At 35.4% G+C, this 19,917-nt stretch overlaps 1 protein-coding gene across 1 annotated transcript; it reads right to left on the bottom strand.

The window, feature by feature from the left end:
- Nucleotides 1-7,099: 7,099 nt before the first annotated feature.
- Nucleotides 7,100-12,185, bottom strand: CSN3 (casein kappa). Its single transcript, XM_007523557.2, has 3 exons — nucleotides 12,129-12,185; nucleotides 9,714-9,746; nucleotides 7,100-7,550 (listed from the first exon to the last, which is right to left on the bottom strand). The coding sequence occupies exons 1-3, from the start codon at nucleotides 12,183-12,185 to the stop codon at nucleotides 7,107-7,109; spliced, it is 534 nt and encodes a 177-aa protein (XP_007523619.1). The 3' UTR covers nucleotides 7,100-7,106.
- Between the last annotated feature and the right edge of the window lie 7,732 nt (nucleotides 12,186-19,917).

Here is a 19,917-nt window from a genome sequence, read left to right as displayed (position 1 = left end):
TATTATATATTTATTATAAATGTATTATATTTAAAATTACATTTTAATTTATAAATTTATTATATTAAATAAGCAACAAGTCCATTGGATAAGAGGGGTACAATTTCACATAATTATAACCACCGGAGTTCTCCATCGAATCTCCTTCATTGAAAACTTTATTATTCTTTATCCCTCTAGAAGTATGGACCCAGAATCATTATGAGGTGCAGAAGGTGGAAGGTCTGGCTTCTGTAGTTGCTTCTCCACTGGGCATGGATGTTGGCAGGTCGATCCATACTTGCAGTCTATTTCTGTCTTTCCCTAGTAGGGCAGTGGTATGGAGAGGTAGGGTTCCAGGACTCTTTGGTGAGGTCATCTGCCCAGGGAAATCACATTGTTATCATAGCAGCATCTGCAGCTTGGTGGCTGAGAGGCATCACGTTATAAAACAGAAAGATGGGAGTTGGAAGGTAGCGCAGCGCCTTAAGCGCACGAGGCGCGAAGCACTCAGACCTGTTTAAGGATTCCGATTCGAGCCCCCGGCTCCCCACCTGCAGGGGAGTCCCTTCAAAAGTGGTGAAGCAGGTCTGCCGGTTTCTATATTTCTTTCCTTCTCCCTGTCTTCCTCTCCTCTCTCCATTTCTCTCTGTCCTATCCAACAATGACAACAAGAATAACTACAACAATAAGACAAGGGCAACAAAAGGGAATAAATAAACATAAAAAAAGAAAAAAAGAAAAAAAAAACAGATTCCAACAGTAGGTGTAGGTATTTTAAGATAAAGGATTAAAAAGAACAATTTAAAAATATGTAAAATAAGTATGCTAATGACAAATAAGAATTACAAAGGGATAAAAAGAGTACACTAAATCGTTTGTTTATTTTTATTTGTTAGCCTCAACTATTGCCTTTATAGCCTTTATTCTAATAATGTGGGCATCTAGCCATTGCTATAATCAAGAAGATTAGGAAGAGGACATACCGTCACCTCCTTCTAACCACTGTGCTAAAAATAATACATAATATTGATATAGCAATTTGGTTATCATTCTGTTGACATTCAGCTTGCTTTCCTTGAAGACTGGAATTAAGTAGGTTATAAAACGTTGTATTTTTATATTGCTATGATTGACAGAATGGTTTGCAGTATTTGATCTAGCTTCTGTAATTGCTTCTCTACTGGACATGGGCATTGGCAGGCTGATCCATACCTCCAACCTATTTCCATCTTCCCCTAGAGAGGTGATGTTCTGGGGCACATTGATGAGGTCGACTGTCCCTGGAGTTCAGGATGGAATCATAGTAGCATCTACAACTTGGTGTCTGAAAGGCAGTTAAGTCATGAGGCAGAACAAAATGTTTAATAAATAACAACCAGAAAGTAAGAATAGAGCAGGTGAGAATAGGAATTTTAGGGTGATAAGAAGCTAGGAAGTCCATTTTAGGTGTGTTACTAGAGGCCCATGACTTTAGTGATTTTTGCCTGATAGCATTAGATAGGTTAAAAATACTGTCTGGGAAGATGAAGTCATAGTTGGGAATAGAACTAGAAAGCTGGATCAATCTCACCCTGGGCCTATGTACATTTATATTTCTCCTTCTTCTTCTCTTCCTCCTCCTCTTCTTCTTCTTTTCTTCCTCTTCTTTTTAACCAGAGCACTGTTCATCTCTGGCTTAATGATTGTGCAAGGGATTGAGCCTGAGACTTTGGAGCTTCAGGCATGAGAGTCTCTTTTCATAGCCATTATGCTACCTACCCCCTGTATTTAGCACAGGAGTCTATGTAACTTCCAAATCCCTGTTAGTCAGAGCTTGCAATCCGTAGTCACAGCTGGGAATATTCTAGGCTGAACTCATTTCAGGACTAGTCCTCCTTGAGTGGCAGAGTAGGCTGATCTAGCCACCCTTTAGAAAGTGGGACAGTCCCTATCATTGCTGCTTTATAGTGAGGGCAAGGTCCTGGAGAGGTCCTTGAAAGGGCTTATGATGACTTTCCTGATGGAAGTGACCAGTGATGATGGAGAGAGGGGTCTGTTAAAGGTCTAGGCCCATCATATCTACAGGGGAGTCCTAGGATTTCCTGACTTGGGCCCCAGGTAATGGAATGGTCTGGTAGGGACCAAAGAGACCATCATTAAGTGATCCAGTCTCTTGGCCTTTTCCAGATTTTGAAGTCCCTTCTTTATCTGATGAGCTTGGATTTTCTCCCAGCTGTTAATGCATTGACTATCATTTGTTAAATGCTAATTTGTTTATGGGGTCTGGCCTCAAGAAGGGAAGGAAACACACCTAGGATTTTAGTGGGGCCTAAGTTAGCCTTGGGATTTATTTGTTTGATGATTCTATTAAAGGTTGTCATAGAGACAGTATATATACTAAATATATATATATATTTGCCAGTATATCTCTGCCAATTGGATACTTTTTATTTTAAAGATTAGCAAGGGGTGACAATAATGCTGATACTGCCAGGAGATATATATATCACTTTCTTTTGTGTAGTTGAGTAGATAGAGTGCTCATTCTGTTCACATTTTATTTCACCCATTAGACACTATCTTTTATAGTAGTGTTCACGTGATTTAATATTATAAACTTGAAAGCAAAACTTCTTAGTCTCCAATCCCAGCCTTAATTTATGAAAAATATTTTGCTTCTATGTTTTAATATTCCCAGTGGCAATATTTCCCATGAAAATTTCCTATAGAAAGTTGATTAAATAAATATATGTAAATAAACAGACAATTTACTGGTAGCTTTATATCACTATGTATTGATTTATTATTATTAACTGATATTGTTTTATTTTATTTACTTATTTTATTATTGCCATTAGGGTATCACTTGGACTTGGTGCCTATATCTCATGGCCATTATTTTTTCTTTTCTTTAGGTGCTAGGTCAGAGAGAAATTGAGAGGGGAGAGGATAAAGAGGGATAAAGTAAGAGAGAGAGACACCTATATATAGTACCTGTTTAACCACTCATGATGCTTCTGCTCTTGTAGGTGAGGAAAGGGGCTTAAATCTGATTCTTGTACATGGTAACATTTGCTTAACCAGGTAAGTCTCCTCCAGACCCCCAGATATTATTGTTTTATTGTTTTGTATTACATACAGAATCTTATTATAATACATATATGATAGATGATGCATTTCTTTGTTTACTAGTGAAATAAACTATATTTTTGAAGAAATCAATAGTATTATAACAAATGAGACCTATGCTATGGTTTAGAATATGCTTTTTTTGTAGACTTAGCTTTTGACTGATTGAGAGACCTATAAGTCACTTCTGATAACAGTATGTCTATTGTGGGTTTCAGGAAAGGACTAGAAGGGTCACCCATAAACATTTTGTAAGAGTTAAAAGATTTATCTTTTTTTTTTTTTGGTGTGATATTGAATGTAGAACAAGTACATAAACCACCCACTCATTATTTTCTTTGTACATTTAAGAGAAAAACTTCTAGTTTTAGGTCATGAATATCCACCAGTTGTAGACTGGAAAACACCAATTCTAGAACTTTCCTGGTGTGTGTGTGTGTGTGTGTGTGTGTGTGTGTGTGTGTGTGTGTGTGTGTTGAAACTGTAGCTTCCAATCTGGAGGAAACTGGTTTTTAGTCCAAGAGTTTGTCAACTCCTTTGAGTTTGCTATATACCTGTATTTGTAGGTGTAGTAATATGTAGCCTGCCTGTGCCCAGAATTTGCTTGTGGGCACTGATCTAAAGAAGATTAAAGTAACATTACATCTGAGCACTTAAATTTAATACTAACCCTACAATGCCCATGATTTCCAAGAATCCTTTTAGTATCATTTATCTTAGGGGGATTAATGTTTACAGTCCCAAGAATACTTCATAGTCCTTTGAAATGGAATACTATGACTTTTATAGTTCTCTCGAATGGAATACCATGAGTTAGTTTCTCTCCAGCCCCAATAATAGTTTTAAGTTTAGATGATTCAGTGTGTTCCTAGATATGTTCTAAATTTATATTATATACTTAAACCCATAGAGAATCATGAAATTATAAACCTTTCCCCAAGACATACTTGTATACTCAAATTCACACTGACTGCCTTGGAATTTATTTTTTTTAATATTTATTTTCCCTTTTTGTTGCCCTTGTTTTTTTATTGTTGTTGTAGTTATTATTGTTGTTGTTGTTGATGTTGTCGTTATTAGTCAGGACATAGAGAAATGGAGAGAGGAGGGGAAGACAGAGAGGGGGAGAGAAAGATAGACACCTGCAGACCTGCTTCACCGCCTGTGAAGTGACTTCCTTGCAGGTGGGGAGCCGGGGCTGGAACTGGGATCCTTACCATGGTCCTTGCGCTTACCTTACTGAGCTATCACCGGACTCCCTGCCTTGGAATATCTAACTTTAAGTGGTTGTTAAGGTGTATCAATAGTCTTCTCTAATTAAGAGAATCCATTTGCATTCAATTGACTTTATTGTGAATCAACAAATCAAATATGATGTGAATGTAAAATGTAAGGGAGAGAAAGGAAAGGAGCAAAATTCTTGAACATTACATTTTCTTTTGACTGAAGACTGACAGATTGATGAGACCAAAGGAGAGCTTGAAGTAGTCATTTAGTTTCAGTAAGACCTGCAAGAATAAAGACATTTTAGGAATACAGTTAATAATGTGATACTATTTCTTATGATATATAGAATTTAATTTTGTTATAACTTATTGCTTATGTGTTATGTCCAAGGAGTTTATGGAAACAGCATTAAATTTAGATAGTTAAATTTGGCATACAGTAAAAGAAAAAGAATTGACTTCACTTAATACTTACAGAAAGACTATCTTTTTATAAGTTTCTTTTCAAATGATGTTGTACAGTGAGTGACATTATCTTACAAATCTGTGCGCATGAGTTTTGAACAACTATAACTTGAAAAAATGGCTATTGCATTAAAATATCATGTAGTAATATATTTCATCAATAAAATATATAATTACACACTATATTACTTGCTTCCATGCTATCTCCATTAGTTTTCCTAGAATTTCTAAATTTCACATTAAAATCTTATTCAGTTTATTATTTTCTTTCACTACAAAACACCCTGTCAGTTACCAACTAAGCAATAACATCTTCATATGTGATGCTGTGGATACCATAGTATTTTTTCTATTTAGTTTCTTACATCACTTGAGACAGCCCACATGGAAATAGCATGCTAGTTGAGCTTCATTACTAAGCAGGTTTGCTTTGTTTTCTAGGTTTCAGATGTCTAGATTTAGTAACTTTATCATCCTTGATTGTTTTATTTTTTATTCATAAGTTCAACATACAGAAGCAATTATATAGTTTTTTAGTTAGTAAGAAGTTGATAATATCAAGAGAAAATTTAATATTCATCAATTTTATTTATTTATTTTCTTTTGCTTCTTGCACTTTTTGCTAAGGAGCTGCCCCTGGACAGTCCCACTGATCCTGATGAACTCGGTTTGAGACAGAGGAAAGTAGAGACACCACAGCACTGCTCCACTGCTCATGAAGCTTCCATATGGTGGCAGGGTGGGGCTCAAACACATGCCCTCATATGGTAAAGCTTGTGCTTTATTGGGTAAGTTCTGCCCCTACATTATATTTGTAATGCATTGACTTTATAGATTGATTCATCTTTTACTTGATTTTCATAGCAGTCAAAAGTATGAGAAGATAAAAATTTGGGTAGACTAATGGCAAAATCACTGAGATAGAAGAAGCATCTTTCTCTGATTCAGTGCTATTCACCTTATATCAAATGTCATCACATTGTATTTTAAAAGAAAATTTTTTATATAAAAACTCTCAAAATCTTGCATGTTTTCCTTTGAGAATTTTGCATTTTATTGATCTCTCAGATTAAGTTCTTCAAATTGGCATCAGATTTAGAGTGCACATTGTTTTTGATCCAAACAATAAGTAGAAACATTCTGCAATACATTTCAGTTCCTGAAAATATACTTTTAATGTGTAAGTATTTTTCAAGTTGAGATTTGGAATTTTTCTACTGATTTATCTTAGACTAGGAGAAATATAGGTGCTTAACTTCATGAATTCATTTAGAAATGAAGTCTGAACAAAGGAACACATGAGAAATATATCACTTCTTATCACTCTATTGATAACAAAAGTAATGTACAGAATTGTACAATTAAAATTCATTTAAACTTGTATTATATATAGATTTTCATAACAAAATTAATTTTTATGTAAGAAAAATCCTGGTTGGACAATATTTTAATCTGTTGTGTGCATTAATAGGAATGAACTAAAGCACTATGTTCTACACATTTCATTATAATAATAAAGAAACTTTGACAATATAATCTTATTTTGCCAAATAGGATTACATTTTCACTTCTTTTAAACATTTTATTATTATTATTTATTTTCCCTTTTGTTGCCCATGTTGTTTTATTGTTGTTGTAGTTGATGTCGTCGTCATTGGATAGGACAGAGAGAAATGGAGAGAGGAGGGGAAGACAGAGAGGGAGAGAGAAAGACAGACACCTGCAGACCTGCTCCACCACCTGTGAAACAAATCCCCTGCAGGTGGGGAGCCAGGGCTTGAACTGGATCCTTATGTAGGTCCTCGCGCTTTGCGCCATGTGTGCTTAACCCGCTGCACTACTGCCCGGCCCCCACATTTTCACTTCTTGATGAACCCGTATGGTATATTCTTGCTATGGGAGCGTGTTATAGAAAAGACTTAAATTACCCATCTCATTTTAGATTTCATGATTGTATTGATAAATCCATAAATTTTATTATTAGCTTTTGGTTTTTGCTGATTTTTCTTCTTGTTTTTATTGCCACCAGGGTTGTGCAGGGGGCTCAGTACCTGTACAATGAATCTCCCATTCTGGCTAGCCGTTTACCGCCCCCCTCTTTCTTTTTAACAGTGACAGAGAGAAATTGAGAAGGGTGGGGGAGATAGAAAGGGAGAGAGAAAGAGAGACACACCTGGAACACTGTTTCCCTGCTCCTGAAGCTTACACCCTGCAGGTAGTAACATGGGCTTGAACTTCAATCCTTACACATGACAGTTCTGCTAGGTATGTCACAGTCTGGCCCCCGTTTTTTATTGATTTACCTGTGTTGTCTTTGATGTTTTCTTAAACTACAGTTGAAGTAATTGGGACTGTGGTAGTCTCAGGTGTGCTTGTAATGGCGAACTCTGAGGAAGCTTGTGGAGTGACTGAAGTTTGCTCTGTTGGTTCAGTGGTAGGAACGAATGTAGGTTCAACAGTTGCAGCAGTGTTAGTGGTAGGGATAACTGTACTAGCCTGAGTAGTCTTTGGTCTAATGACATAAAGTGATGGATGTAAGTGTTGAGGACGCCCGATAGTAGGTGGTTGGAAATTTTGCCTTTGAGAAATTTGGGCATGAGACCTAACTACAACTGGCTTTAAATAATATGGCAAAGGAAGATATTGATAGATATTTGCTATTGCTGACCTAGCTGGGTATAAAATAGATGTGAAATAGCGATCTGGTATATAAATTGGACTAAACTTGACTGTTTTCTCATTGACAGTTCTTTCATCATCTTCATGGCACTGCAAAAAGAATAAATATTATTATACAGAATGGTAATCCTGAAGGCTGGAATGTAAATATATCTTAAATGAGAATTTTTGAAATGATTAAATAAAAGTTATAGATGTTATAAAATATTAATATTTTGAAAAGTTTATTAAAAATAAATGTTACACTATTGTATAAGTACAATATTTGTAGTAGTCAGTGTGGCAGCAACCTTGTTTTGTAAGACATGGCTTTCTACATGTCTATTTCTTGATTTTCCACAAATAATATTCATATCTATGGGCCCTAGGTTAGTCAAATCCATGGGGCAAACAGTTAGTTGTATATATATTTTTTCTTCAAGTTTGGGAGCTACTTAATGCCGTAATCCAGCTTTCTAGCCCTATTTTTCAACTCTGACTACTTCTTCCCAGGCAATATTTTTAGTCCACCTGCATGTTAGCTGTCAAGCTCAGGCAAAAATTACTAAAGTCGTGTGCTCCTAGGAACATACTTAAGATAATTTTCTAGCTCCTCTCCAACCTAAGATCCCTATTCTTATCTGTTATATTCCTACTTTTTGGTTCCAGCTTATTGTTTAATTGTATTGTTTTGTCCTACTTTGTATCTCATCACCTTACAGCCACCAAGTTGCAGATGCTACTATGGTTCCATGCTAACTTCCCTGGGCAGACTACCTCACCAAGGTGTCATGGAGCCTTACTTCTCGAAAGCCCTAACTCACTAGGGAAAGATAGAAAGAAAGGTGTATGTATCAACCTGTTAATGCCGATGCCCAGTGGAGAAATAATTATAGAAGCAACCACTCAACTCTCCTGCACCCCCCCCCCCCAATTTTTGGTCTATATTCCCAAAGGTGGAGGAATGTTAGGGGAAAATGATGAGAGAGTTGTGAACTCCAGCTCCATCAAGCCTCTAAGACCCAGAGAGAAAAGAGGAAAGAAGGAAGGACATTCAGAAGTAACAATAGGTGTAAAGAGACATATCTATGTAAATATAGATAGTTATAGAAATAATAGTCAACCCATATTTGTGACCTTGGGAGAATTACTACAGTTTCCAATAGGGATACAAAACTTTGGTGGTGGGAAAGGTGTGGAATTATACCACTGTTGTCTCACAACTTCGTAAATCAATATTAAATCACTAATAAAAATGGTAAACTAGTAAGATTGATTTCAATCTTGCTCAGTGTGGTAACCCATAGTACAAACCACAATATCCAAAGCCTGGTGTATGTAGAAAGTACTCAGAAGGTAATGGGGATTATAATAAGTACAGTAACTAGAAATTTTTCACAAAGAGCATTGGCAAACTATATGGAAACATACTACACTCAAAGAAATATACATATATACCTATACACATATGTATGTGTCTATGTTCTCTCCACATATGCGTAGTTGTTTACAATTTCTCTTTGTCTAATAGGCTGATGGCATTTTAATGATTACAGCAGAATATTAATATTATGTGATATGGGAAGATTCTTGGATTCATACTTCGAATATTCTCAGATTATTTTTTTCATTAAAAATGCCTTAGAAAATATTTTGCTTAATTGCTTTTTGGTTGATACAGCTATTAAAATATGTCATTTGATTTTCCATGTTAGATATCAAATCAGCATAACACTGCTAGCAGGTATTTCTCAAGAAAGAAGACATATTTGTATGTATTTTACTACTATAGTCAATATATTCAAACATATTTGGAAAACAAAAGGAAGACATAAATGAGAGAATCTGAGAACTCAAAGATAGCTCATAAGATGCTTTTTAAAAAATTATTTACTTATTTATTTTCCCGTTTGTTGCCCTTTTTATTGTTGTTTTAGTTATTATTATTGTTGTTATTGATGATGTCATTGTTGGATAGGACAGAGAGAAATGGAGAGAGGAGGGGAAGAGAGAGAGGGGGAGAGAAAGATAGACACCTGCAGACCTGCTTCACTGCTTGTGAAGTGACTGCCCTGCAGGTGGGGAGCTGGGGGCTCGAACCGGGATCCTTACGGGTCCTTGTGCTTTGTGCCACACACACTTAACCCACTGTGCTACCGCCCGATTCCCCACAGGATGTCTTTTACCCAAATATTAAAAATATATATCATTGATCTTTACATAAAATATAATTTGTACTTCATATATCTCTAATAGAAAGACATATAAACTTACTGTTGGTTGTTCTTGGTTTTGTACCTCTGCACCCTGGTGAGTTCAGAGAAAGAAGAAAGGAGAACTTAAAAAATGAAGTATGGCAGACTGAGGGGGCATTAAAATTGCTTTGATATTAAAGACCACTCATATTTTCTTTATTTCATTTAATAAAAAAAAAAAAGCCTTTTCCAGTTTTACTTCCATGATAGTCTCTCATTGTTATGCAATGTTTCTGCCATTTATGATGTAACTATTGTCTTTTAAAATTTTTATTTACTATCATTTCATTGGGAGAATTCAAGTTTTTCAGTATAGCTGTTGACACATGATTAAAGTTTCTCATCTTGGGGCCAGGGGGCGGCACACCTGGTTAAGCAAGAAGTTACCAAGTTTGAGTACGAGGGTTCAAGTCCAGCTTCCCACCTTCACCTGCAAGGGGAGGCTTAATGAATGGTGAGGCAGGTCTGGAGATGTCTCTTTTTCTCTTTCCCTATCTCCTCCCCCAACTCAATTTCTCTCTGCCCTATCTAATAAATAATAAAGAAAAAATAACAATAAAAGAGAAGAAATGGTTGCCAATAGTGGTGGACTGGTCTTGTTGTTCAGGCACCTAGCCCTTGAGATAATCCTGGTGGCAATTAAAAAATATTTTTCATCATCTCACTGTGATAGTTACCCGCAAGACATATACACTTCATTGTTGAGTCACAACTTTGGATGTTCAAATATTTTTTTCTCATTATAAATAGGTATGTAACATCCGTAAACCAGAAGCAGTTTTTGAAAAATGGTTTTCAGTTGATTTATTTTCTTTCTTTCTTTCTCTTTCTTTTCTTTCTTTTTTTTCTTTTTACCAGAACACTGCTCAGCTCTGGCTTATGGTGGTATAGTTCTGGCTTATGGTGGTGCAGGGGATTGAACCTGGGACTTTGGAGCTTCAGGCATGAGAACCAGTATGCTATCTACCCCTGCCATCAGTTGATTTCTTATGTTATTTATTTTTTAAAAATTTTCTTTCTGTTTTTTAAAATATTTTTTAAACTTTAAAATTTTTCTTTTATTTTCTTTCTTTATTTATTGGATAGAGATAGCCAGAAGTCGAGAGGAAGGGGGAGACAGAGAGGGAAAGAGACAGAGAGACACCTGCAGCACTGCTTCACCACTTGCAAAGCTTTACCCCTGCAGGTGGGGACTGGGGGCTCGAACCTGTGTCCTTGAGCATTGCAACATGTGTTCTCAACCAGGTGTACCACTACCCGGCCCCCTAAAATATATTTTTTTATTCTTTTTTTATTATTGGATAGAGACAGAAATTGAGAGTGGAGGAGGAGACAGAGAAGGAGGGAGACAGAGAGACACCTATAGCCCTGCTTCACCACTTGTGAAGCTTCCCCCTGCAGGTGGGGACCAGGGGCTTGAACCCAGGTCTTTGTGCACTGTAACATGTGTACTTAACCAGGTGTGCCACTGCCTGGCCCCACTTACGTTGTTTTATTATTATTATTTTTTTGATTAGCAAAAAGAAAATGAAAGAGACCACAGCACTTAAGCTTTCTTCAGTACAGTGGGGGTCGGGCTGGAACCTGGTTTACACTCATGACAAAGCGGCATGATCTGTTTTGTTGGTGCCAGTTGGTTTCTTATGATAGTTTTTTTTTTAAGTAATTCTCAAAATTTTACAATCCAAGAGGAAGTCATATTGCATCATCTTGTGCTTGTCTTCATGTTTTTGCCATTGCCAGAGAATTTCCTGGAAACCCCAAATGAACAGGAAAACAAAACATAACAATAGTCTAATTAGCAATGAAAATAAGCCAGAAGAAAAAGAAAAAAAGCCCTTGCCTTGATCTGATAGCCTTAAAATATAATGTGAATTTCAAAAGTTCTGAAAACCACAGAGTTTTCATAGATATTATCTCTGGAAAGAAATTAATGGGAATGGTGAAAATAGATTTGATAATGACTATGACAAAGGTAGATGTGTCAATACTTTTTCAAACTGGTGAAAAAGTACTTAATATTTTAAGGATATTTAGTCTCTAAAGTGATTGTAGTTTGCTTTAGATAGGAACTTAATTAGAAGGATCCTGACCCTGAGCTATTCTTTGCTTTATTCTTAAATATTTTTAGAGAATTATATAGTAAAAAAAATCCATACGTTTTTACTGAGAACATATTTTATGAGTATTTAAAATATTTTCTACACATGTTAAAGTGTGATTTCTAAATTCTTGGGAACTAAAAGCATACCCAAAAGAAGAAAATTAAGTTTTATAATGAAATAAATGTAAAATAAATTATTTTGAGAAAATATAGCTAGTGTGCAATCATTTTGTCCTGTGATGTACGCCTGTATTTAGAAAGTTACATTAAAGACTTTAAGCAAAATTTTCTTTTAACTCTTAGTAAAAATTGATTGGATAATTAACTCACCAAAAAGGGCAGGGTTAACGCCAGGATATTCAAAAGTAGGAAAAGGTTCCTCATCATTGCACCTAAAAATTAACCAAAATATAAATTAAAAGGATCCATTATTTGTAATTTAGTAGTGATTTGGAACAATGTTTTCTTTGCTTTGGGGGATTAAACTAAAGCAAGACCTAATCCTTATAGAAGATCCATTTGTAGTAAAAGTTTTAGGAAAAAAAAAAAGAACTTTTAAAAGTTTTAAAAATTGAAAGCTTTAGAAAAAAAAATAATAAAACCTTAAAATTAAACTTTGGCAGACTGGGAGATAGCCCAGTACCTCAGAGCTCAAGTTTTTATACTGGAAATACCCAGGTTCAGTCTTTGACACCTCCATAAACCAAAGTCTATATTCTATAATAAAGTACAAAAGAAGGAATAGTCTCTCACTCATAAAAATATAAAATCTTTTGTTGTCAGGAAGGTTTTTGATTACTATTTCAACTTCTTTTTCTGTGATTGACCTGTTTATGTTTTGCAGCTCCTCCTAGTTTAGACTTGAAAGGCTGTGTGCTTTTAAGAAAAGTGTCTATTTCTTCCAGGAAGTGTCCATTTCCTCAAGTCTCCAGTTTGGTGGCATATATTTGCTCATAAAAGCCTTGCATGATCCTTTGGATTTCTGTGGTATCCGTTGTGATCTCTCCCCTTTCATGTGCAATACACCTCTCCCTTTTTCTTTTTTTGAATTTGGCCAAGGGTTTGTTAATTTGTTTACTTTTTCAAAGAACTTTTTCATATCCTGCCTTCACTGATCTTTTGTATGTATTTTTAAAAAATTATTTTCAATGTTGTTTATTTCAGCACATTCATAGTTAATGAATTCACGGTTAATAGTCACTTGGTTGAATGCACACATTACCATGCACAAGGACCCAGGTTCAAGCCTCTGGTTTCCACTTGTGGGGAGGGGGAGGAGAAGCTACAGAACTAGTGAAGCAGTGCCACAGGTGCCTCTCTTTCTCTATCTCCACCTTCCTGCTCAACTTTTCTGTCTTTATCTAATAAAATAAAAATAAAGATAATTTAAAAAGAATTATATAATATCCTTGCAATCCTTGGAGAATATATTTTCTCAGTTTCTTTTTAAAATTGATAAAATGATACTTAGCAGTATTATTTATGCTTGTTTATACTTTATGTTTTTACTGCTTAAGTTATTGCTGGGTTATTCATACTTTTAACAAAATTTCAATGCTCTTGGCAAACTCTCTCTCATTAGCTGGAGGGTGAGAGACAGAGAGGAAGATAGGGAAGCATACAAAGAAGGATAGAAAGAGAGGAGAAGGAAAGACCTCACACAGGATTGCTGTAGGAGGAACTGATTTTTCCCTCTTCAACCACTGATATTGAAATGTCATACTGCCATTTTATCTATAGTTCCAATATGCACCTTCTAATAGCATAAATTAAATGACAGTAAAGTTAAAATTGGAACATACTCACTGCAAACAACCTCAAAAGTACATATTAAAACCATAAGGGGTGGGTTGTAGCTTTCTAAAGTATTTTTTAAAAAATATAAAATCTTTAAAAATAAATTAACTTTTGGCCACATTGCTGAAAGAATTGCTCCAAGTTAATAACTTTTTAAAACATATATTAAGAACTTCCAAGGGATAAAGAATGGTGTCTTGTGTTGAATTATAGTTGTTAACACAGAGAAGAGAATTTCAACAAATACAAATTACTCTAAAGGAAAAGAAAAAGAAAATCCTACAGAAGTGGTTTCATTTTCCTTTTCTTTTTTTTTCTATTATAGCTGATAGGACAGAGAGAAATTTAGAGGAAAGGGGAGACAGAGAGGGAGAGAGACAGAGACATCTGCTAACCTACTTCCCCACTCGTGAAGCACCTTCTTGCAGGGGGAGAGTGGTGGCTGGAACCTGCGTCCTTGCTCATGGTGATATGTGCTTTTAACTGGGTGTACGGCAAACGCTAGAAGAAGAAGAACTGGGTGTACCACTGCCCAAGCCCCAGAAGTGGTTTTCTAAATATATATTTGTTTAATATGGTGTCTGGAAATTAACTCGGGGCCTTACACATGTGTGGTCCTGCTGACTGATCTCATAGATCTAATTAAAATTTTTTTTTTTTTAAATTTAAAGTGAGAAGAGAGACATCACAAAACTACACCACCATTTACAAAGCATCCTTTGTGCAACCCATGATACTCTGATCTGGTGACAGGACTTGAGCCTAGGACCATTTCCTAGTCCCCAGATATCAGGTTACAAATAAAAGACACAACATTATGTTTGTGTAGAAGACACATAGACGGAGCTTGCCTATGCTGAGACTAGTAGGGAGAAATAGAGGAGAAAACCTTAAGGATATATTGAAAGGAATGTTTTTTTGTTTTGGGAAGAGAAAGAAAAAGTTGTATAGAAAGATTAGGGAAGAAAATGGAGAGATCTTAATACCACCTTATAGAATAACTTTGTAAACAACAGATACCAGTTGAGTAGTTTATCTGGCAACTGATACATACATTCTTTTGGAGGACTGAATTATAGCCAGTATACCTTTACTTATGTAACCGGACACATAAAAACATTTGGCAAATTGATGACTGCTCCTTCTAAACAGTGACCAGAGACATATATCCACACTTTACCAGCTACTTAAACCATTTGAGTACCTGGTTTTGCTCTTATTACTTGGTAAGACAGAAATAATTTGTGAATTAGATAATGTGTTGACTCACGAGGATATAAAAGACTTATTTTATAGTTATACTACAAGTCAAATGATGATCTTTACATAAATATGCAGTTAAAAATTAGGGATTACTGGGCAGACGACCTCACCAATGTACCCTGGAACCCCACCTCTCCAGAGCCTTGCCCCACTAGGAAAAGATAGAAACAGGCTGAGAATATGGATTGGCCTGCCAACGCCCATGTCCACCAGAGAAGCAATCATAGAAGCCAGACCTCCCACCTTCTGCATCCCATAACAATCCTGGGTCCATGCTTCCAGAGAGATAAAGAATAGGAAAACTTCCAGTGGAGGGGATGGGATATGGAACTCTGGTGATGGAAATTGTGTGGAATTGTATCCCTCTTACCTTATGGTCTTGTTGATCATTATTAGAGCAACAATAATAATAATAAAAGAAAATAAGGAGAAAAATTAGGGATTACTTTGAATCATTACTACATGCCACTCTTATTAAGAAGACTCCATATTCATCTGTAGAAATAGGTTCACTGTCTTGAAAGCTGCCTTCTTTTGAATTTGCATTGTCTTCAGTAGTTTAGCCAATATCAGACCTTGACTTTAACCCAAAGCAAAGTTAAAACCAAATTTTATCAGAACATGATCCAGAATGTAAGGCCTGAGTTAGAAATTAATATCAAAGTGATGCCAAGATACACTTAAACTAAACAATAAAAGCTGAAGTGAAGAAGAGCTTCTGAAATAACGTTAGTGGTGTGATTACTATCTACTATGAAAAGTAGTCATTACCTTTCCTTGTGCTTGTCAGGTGTTGCTTGGCAGTAGACTGAATTGGCCTCCCAACTATAGAGAAGACCCAAGGTAAATAGCTGAAGACTAATTAAAGGATATTAGCGCCTTGTGTCATGTGAGTTATTTTCCTCCTACTTTTTATCCAATAAAAAGATGACTAAAAAGGAAGGATTTGACGACAGCAGGGTCATCTTTGGGTCAGTCTTAGTTAATAGAATGGAAAGGGGGAAATTGAGTTTCATAAAGCTTAAAAATATTTCATAACTTTTCAAGGAATTAAGATTTATGTTTTCTATGGAGATTAGAGGAATTTTAAACTGTAGTTATTAACAAATCACACCAATTTGAGTTTAAAATTTTTGTTAAGACAAAAAATAGCTAGAAAACACTTTCAAATTTTAACATGTATGCTCAACCAGGTGTACCACCACCTGTCCCCGATGTTCAAATTTTAAATGTTTCTTTTTAGTTTATGAACATGGATGCCAAGCTTCTCTGCATCTATTATGAACTATTCTTTGTTTTCTTCCTTCCTAAATTACAACTTTTTAAAATTAGAAAACTGATAATTCTCATAGTCAAAGCAATTTTTTCTTTTTTATCCCTTCCTTCCTTCCTTCCTTCCTTCCTTCCTGCCTGCCTGCCTGCCTTCCTTCCTTCCTTCCTTCCTCCCATCCTTCCTTCCTCCCATTAACAGTGCACTGCTCAGGACAGCTTATTCAGTACCAAGGATTGAATCTGGGACCTGGGAGCCTCAGACATGAGAGTCTGTTTGCATAACCATTATGCTATCTCACTCACCCTAAAAGCAATTTATTATAAATTAAATTCAAATATTAAATATTTTAATCAATATAAAGGGTGCTCTTGGCATTGAGCTATAATTGTTATTTAATAAGCTCATGCTACTAAGTATTCATTAATACCTGTTTATTGGGTAGCCTCTTAAAGGGTCCTTTTAGATTTTTCAGTTTCACTAATTTGACTAGTTCTATATATGCAAATTAAATAATTGTTTTTAAGGATAACAATTCTGTTTCAAGAACAGCTTATTCTGACTGTAAATTCACAAATAGGGAATATTTTGGTAAAAATACATCTACAAAATAATTTGCATAGTTAACAGAGGAAAACACATTTTCTTTGTTTTCATTTTTCAGTGGAAAATGTTAACTCTCTTCACTTTAGCTATGAGAGTTGGCCATATACTGAACATTACAAGAATCAGTGTAGAACTGCCAAAATACAGACAAGAAATAATATTAGCATTGTAGTTATTCCTGAATAGCTTTTTCTTAGGACTACTCTGTCTTAGAAAGTTAGGAACAATGTTCAGAATTCTGGAATACTTTGTACAAATTAAGATGAACTTTTCTTAGACTCATTGATTTTTATCATTCAAGGGAAGATGTCAGTTTAAAACTGCCAAAACAATGTCAAACATTCAGTTTTTTTAAACAAATTTAAATTTTTTCATGGGTTTACATAGATACTTCAGTTGGGATTATAATTTTACTTCATATGTGTATGTAAGATTTGCTGTACACCAACAGGGTAATTTAGATTGTGTAGTTTCACCGTTTTCTTTTATTTTTCAGGATCAAGTAAGAGATGAATAACTGTGGTCTAGTCAGTGCCCCAAATATGAAAGCGTTTTCATGGTGGTTTCAGACATTGACTTAGACCTATAGAATGATTTTCTGCCAACTTTATTGGTGTAATTTGCAAGTACCAAAGACTCAAAGCACTTTCAATAATATTATTAGGCTGGGAGTATGGATTGACCTGCCAACACCCATGTTCAGGGTGGAAGCAATTACAGAAGCCAGACCTTATACTTTCTGTACCCATAATGATCCTGGGTCCATACTCTCAGAGGGATAAAGAATAGGAAAGCTTTTTTTTGGGGGGGAGAGCAGGAGGGGTAGAATAGGGAGTTCTGGTGGTGGGAACTGTATGGCATTATACCTCTCTTATCCTATGGCTTGTCAATATCTCCATTTTATAAATAAAAAAATTAAAAATGTATCTTGGTTTACAACCACATTTAGCCAAGATACTAAATGATATTTCTGTTGGAAAGAACTAGCAGTGGAGAAAAGCTTGTTGATTGTGATAGACCGACAGTACTACCTTATTTTTGTAATAAATATGTGTTCTAGAAAAAAATTATTTTGAAAATATTTCTAATAAAATACATTTCAGGTTCACTTGGGAATCTTAGGAATCCTTACTTTTACCAAGTTAAGGGATTTTTCACAGTGGAATCACCCATTTATTTTAAACACTAATTTGGCTGTTGGAAGCTTTGCGAAACTGGACATTATTCTTTGGGCATTTATATTTCCCATTTGGAGAATTGGGTATCATTAGATACACAAGCAGGCAAAGATTTTTCCTGCATGTCTAGAATTTTCTTGTGAAAATTCTAGAAAAATTTTATTCTTGTGAAAATACTAGTGACATTGTACATTCCTCATATACATTTTCCTTAGTCAATATAAGAGAGCTAGAATTTGAATGACTGTTTTAGATAGACTGTGATAATCTGTTCATATATCCTGATATTTTCCAATGAGAAACAAACAAAAAAAAGAAGTTGAGCTCTTATAATGTGAAATTTCCTAGCAAACTTGGATAGTGTTGGACAAAGTCTTATTTATTTATTTATTTATTTATAAAAAGGAAATATTGACAAAGCCATAGGATAAAGGGGGTACAACTCCACACAATTCCCACCACCAGAACTCTGTATCCCATCCCTCCCCTGATAGCTTTCCTAGTCTTTAATCCTCTGGGAGTATGAACCCAAGGTTATTTTGTCATCACTGGGGCTTCACAACTTCATACCAACTTTTTTCAGATAGAGAGACAGAGCCAGAGATAGACAGGTTGAAAGATCACAGACCACAGCACTTGCTCTTCCTTTACTGCATTGGGAACCAAGCTCAAACCTGGCTCATGCGCATGAAAAAGCAAGTACACTCTCCAAGTGAGCTATCTCTCTAGCCTTCCTTTTCTTAAGTCTTAAGTCATAAGAATATTAACATTTTGGCTCAGGAGCTTGTATAGCTCAGAAACCATTACTATAATATGAGAACATTGTGAAGAAATAGCACAAAAATTCTCTTAAAAATTTTCTCAGCACTAGTAAAATGGAACACCATGATTTTTCTTTCCTGTGGATAATTTAGTTAAATAAACCATGCATATGTACAGTTTTTAATAAAAGCAAATTACTGGGAGAATATAGTAGATGTTCATGATTGATGCTTACAGAAACACATAGAGATAAAAGTGCTTTCTGGTGAACATTGATAAGGAGAACACTTGAGATTATAAAGAGACTTAATAACTATCGGAAAGGAGGATCATAATTCACTAGCAGTTGTTGTCACATGTGTACAGTTTCTTATCTTCCTGTGATTTTATATCTCCTTAAACCCAGAATGAATGTAATTATGACTTTGAAATTAGTGGAAACATAAATTCACATTTTCGTACCTTTTGAATCCCAGACTTTGTGTCCACTACTTAGCTCACAGATTAAAATTAATGAAGTATAATAAGAACATATCCATTATGATCCTGGGAGCCTCTTGACACCCTAATGCTTCCCTGGGACTTTCATTTCTCTCATACCATTCTGAATAGATACCCAGGTTAGGTTTACCTCTCTTTCTCTCTCTTATTAAAATTATATTAAAATTATATCAAGTAAATGTCAGGTCCAAGAATTATACTGCGAATCTATGGGAGAAATTTGTTATTGTTGTTACTATTATTATTGTCTTTTTTTTTTTAGATACAGAGAGAGAGTGACAATAACGCTGATGCTGTCAGAAGCGATTAGGAGATATCTCTTACTTTCTTTTGTGTAGTTAGTTGAGTAGATAGAGTGATTGAGGGAAGTGAAGTGTAGGGCTAGGAGAGGAGGATGTCTAGACCTAAGACTAGACTATTTGTGGTTCTTTATTTAGGCTTTTCTATTTGCATGCTAAGATTACTAGGTCTAAAGCTAACCACAATGGACTGTTGAACACTTTTACATTAAGGTATATCGTTGCCCCTCTTTGATACCTCTTGAGGATGCTGATTTCCTCTCATATTTATATCTTTCCATCTTGGTTTCTTATGATTACCTTTCCTCAGTCTCCAGCCTGACAGCTATAGGAAACAATTCTTATCAAATGATCTTTTTATATTATATTGAGGATGGTTTTGTTGTTCTTGTCTTCCTTCCCATAGTCCTAATAGGAATCAGTGATTCTTAATACTGAAGGAC

This window comes from Erinaceus europaeus, chromosome 3 (assembly GCF_950295315.1).
Source record: "Erinaceus europaeus chromosome 3, mEriEur2.1, whole genome shotgun sequence".
NCBI classification, from domain to species: domain Eukaryota; kingdom Metazoa; phylum Chordata; class Mammalia; order Eulipotyphla; family Erinaceidae; genus Erinaceus; species Erinaceus europaeus.
This window is presented reverse-complemented; position numbering and strand designations above follow the sequence as displayed.

What these genes read in the sequence shown, in the direction of transcription:
- CSN3 (XM_007523557.2), bottom strand. Translation starts at nt 12,185, where the DNA reads ATGATGAGGAACCTTTTCCTACTTTTGAATATCCTGGCGTTAACCCTG. An exon ending in CGTTAACCCTGCCCTTTTTG is followed by an intron (nt 9,747 to 12,128) that starts GTGAGTTAATTA and finishes TGAACTCACCAG; the next exon opens with GGTGCAGAGGTACAAAACCA. An exon ending in AAAACCAAGAACAACCAACA is followed by an intron (nt 7,551 to 9,713) that starts GTAAGTTTATAT and finishes TTCTTTTTGCAG; the next exon opens with TGCCATGAAGATGATGAAAG.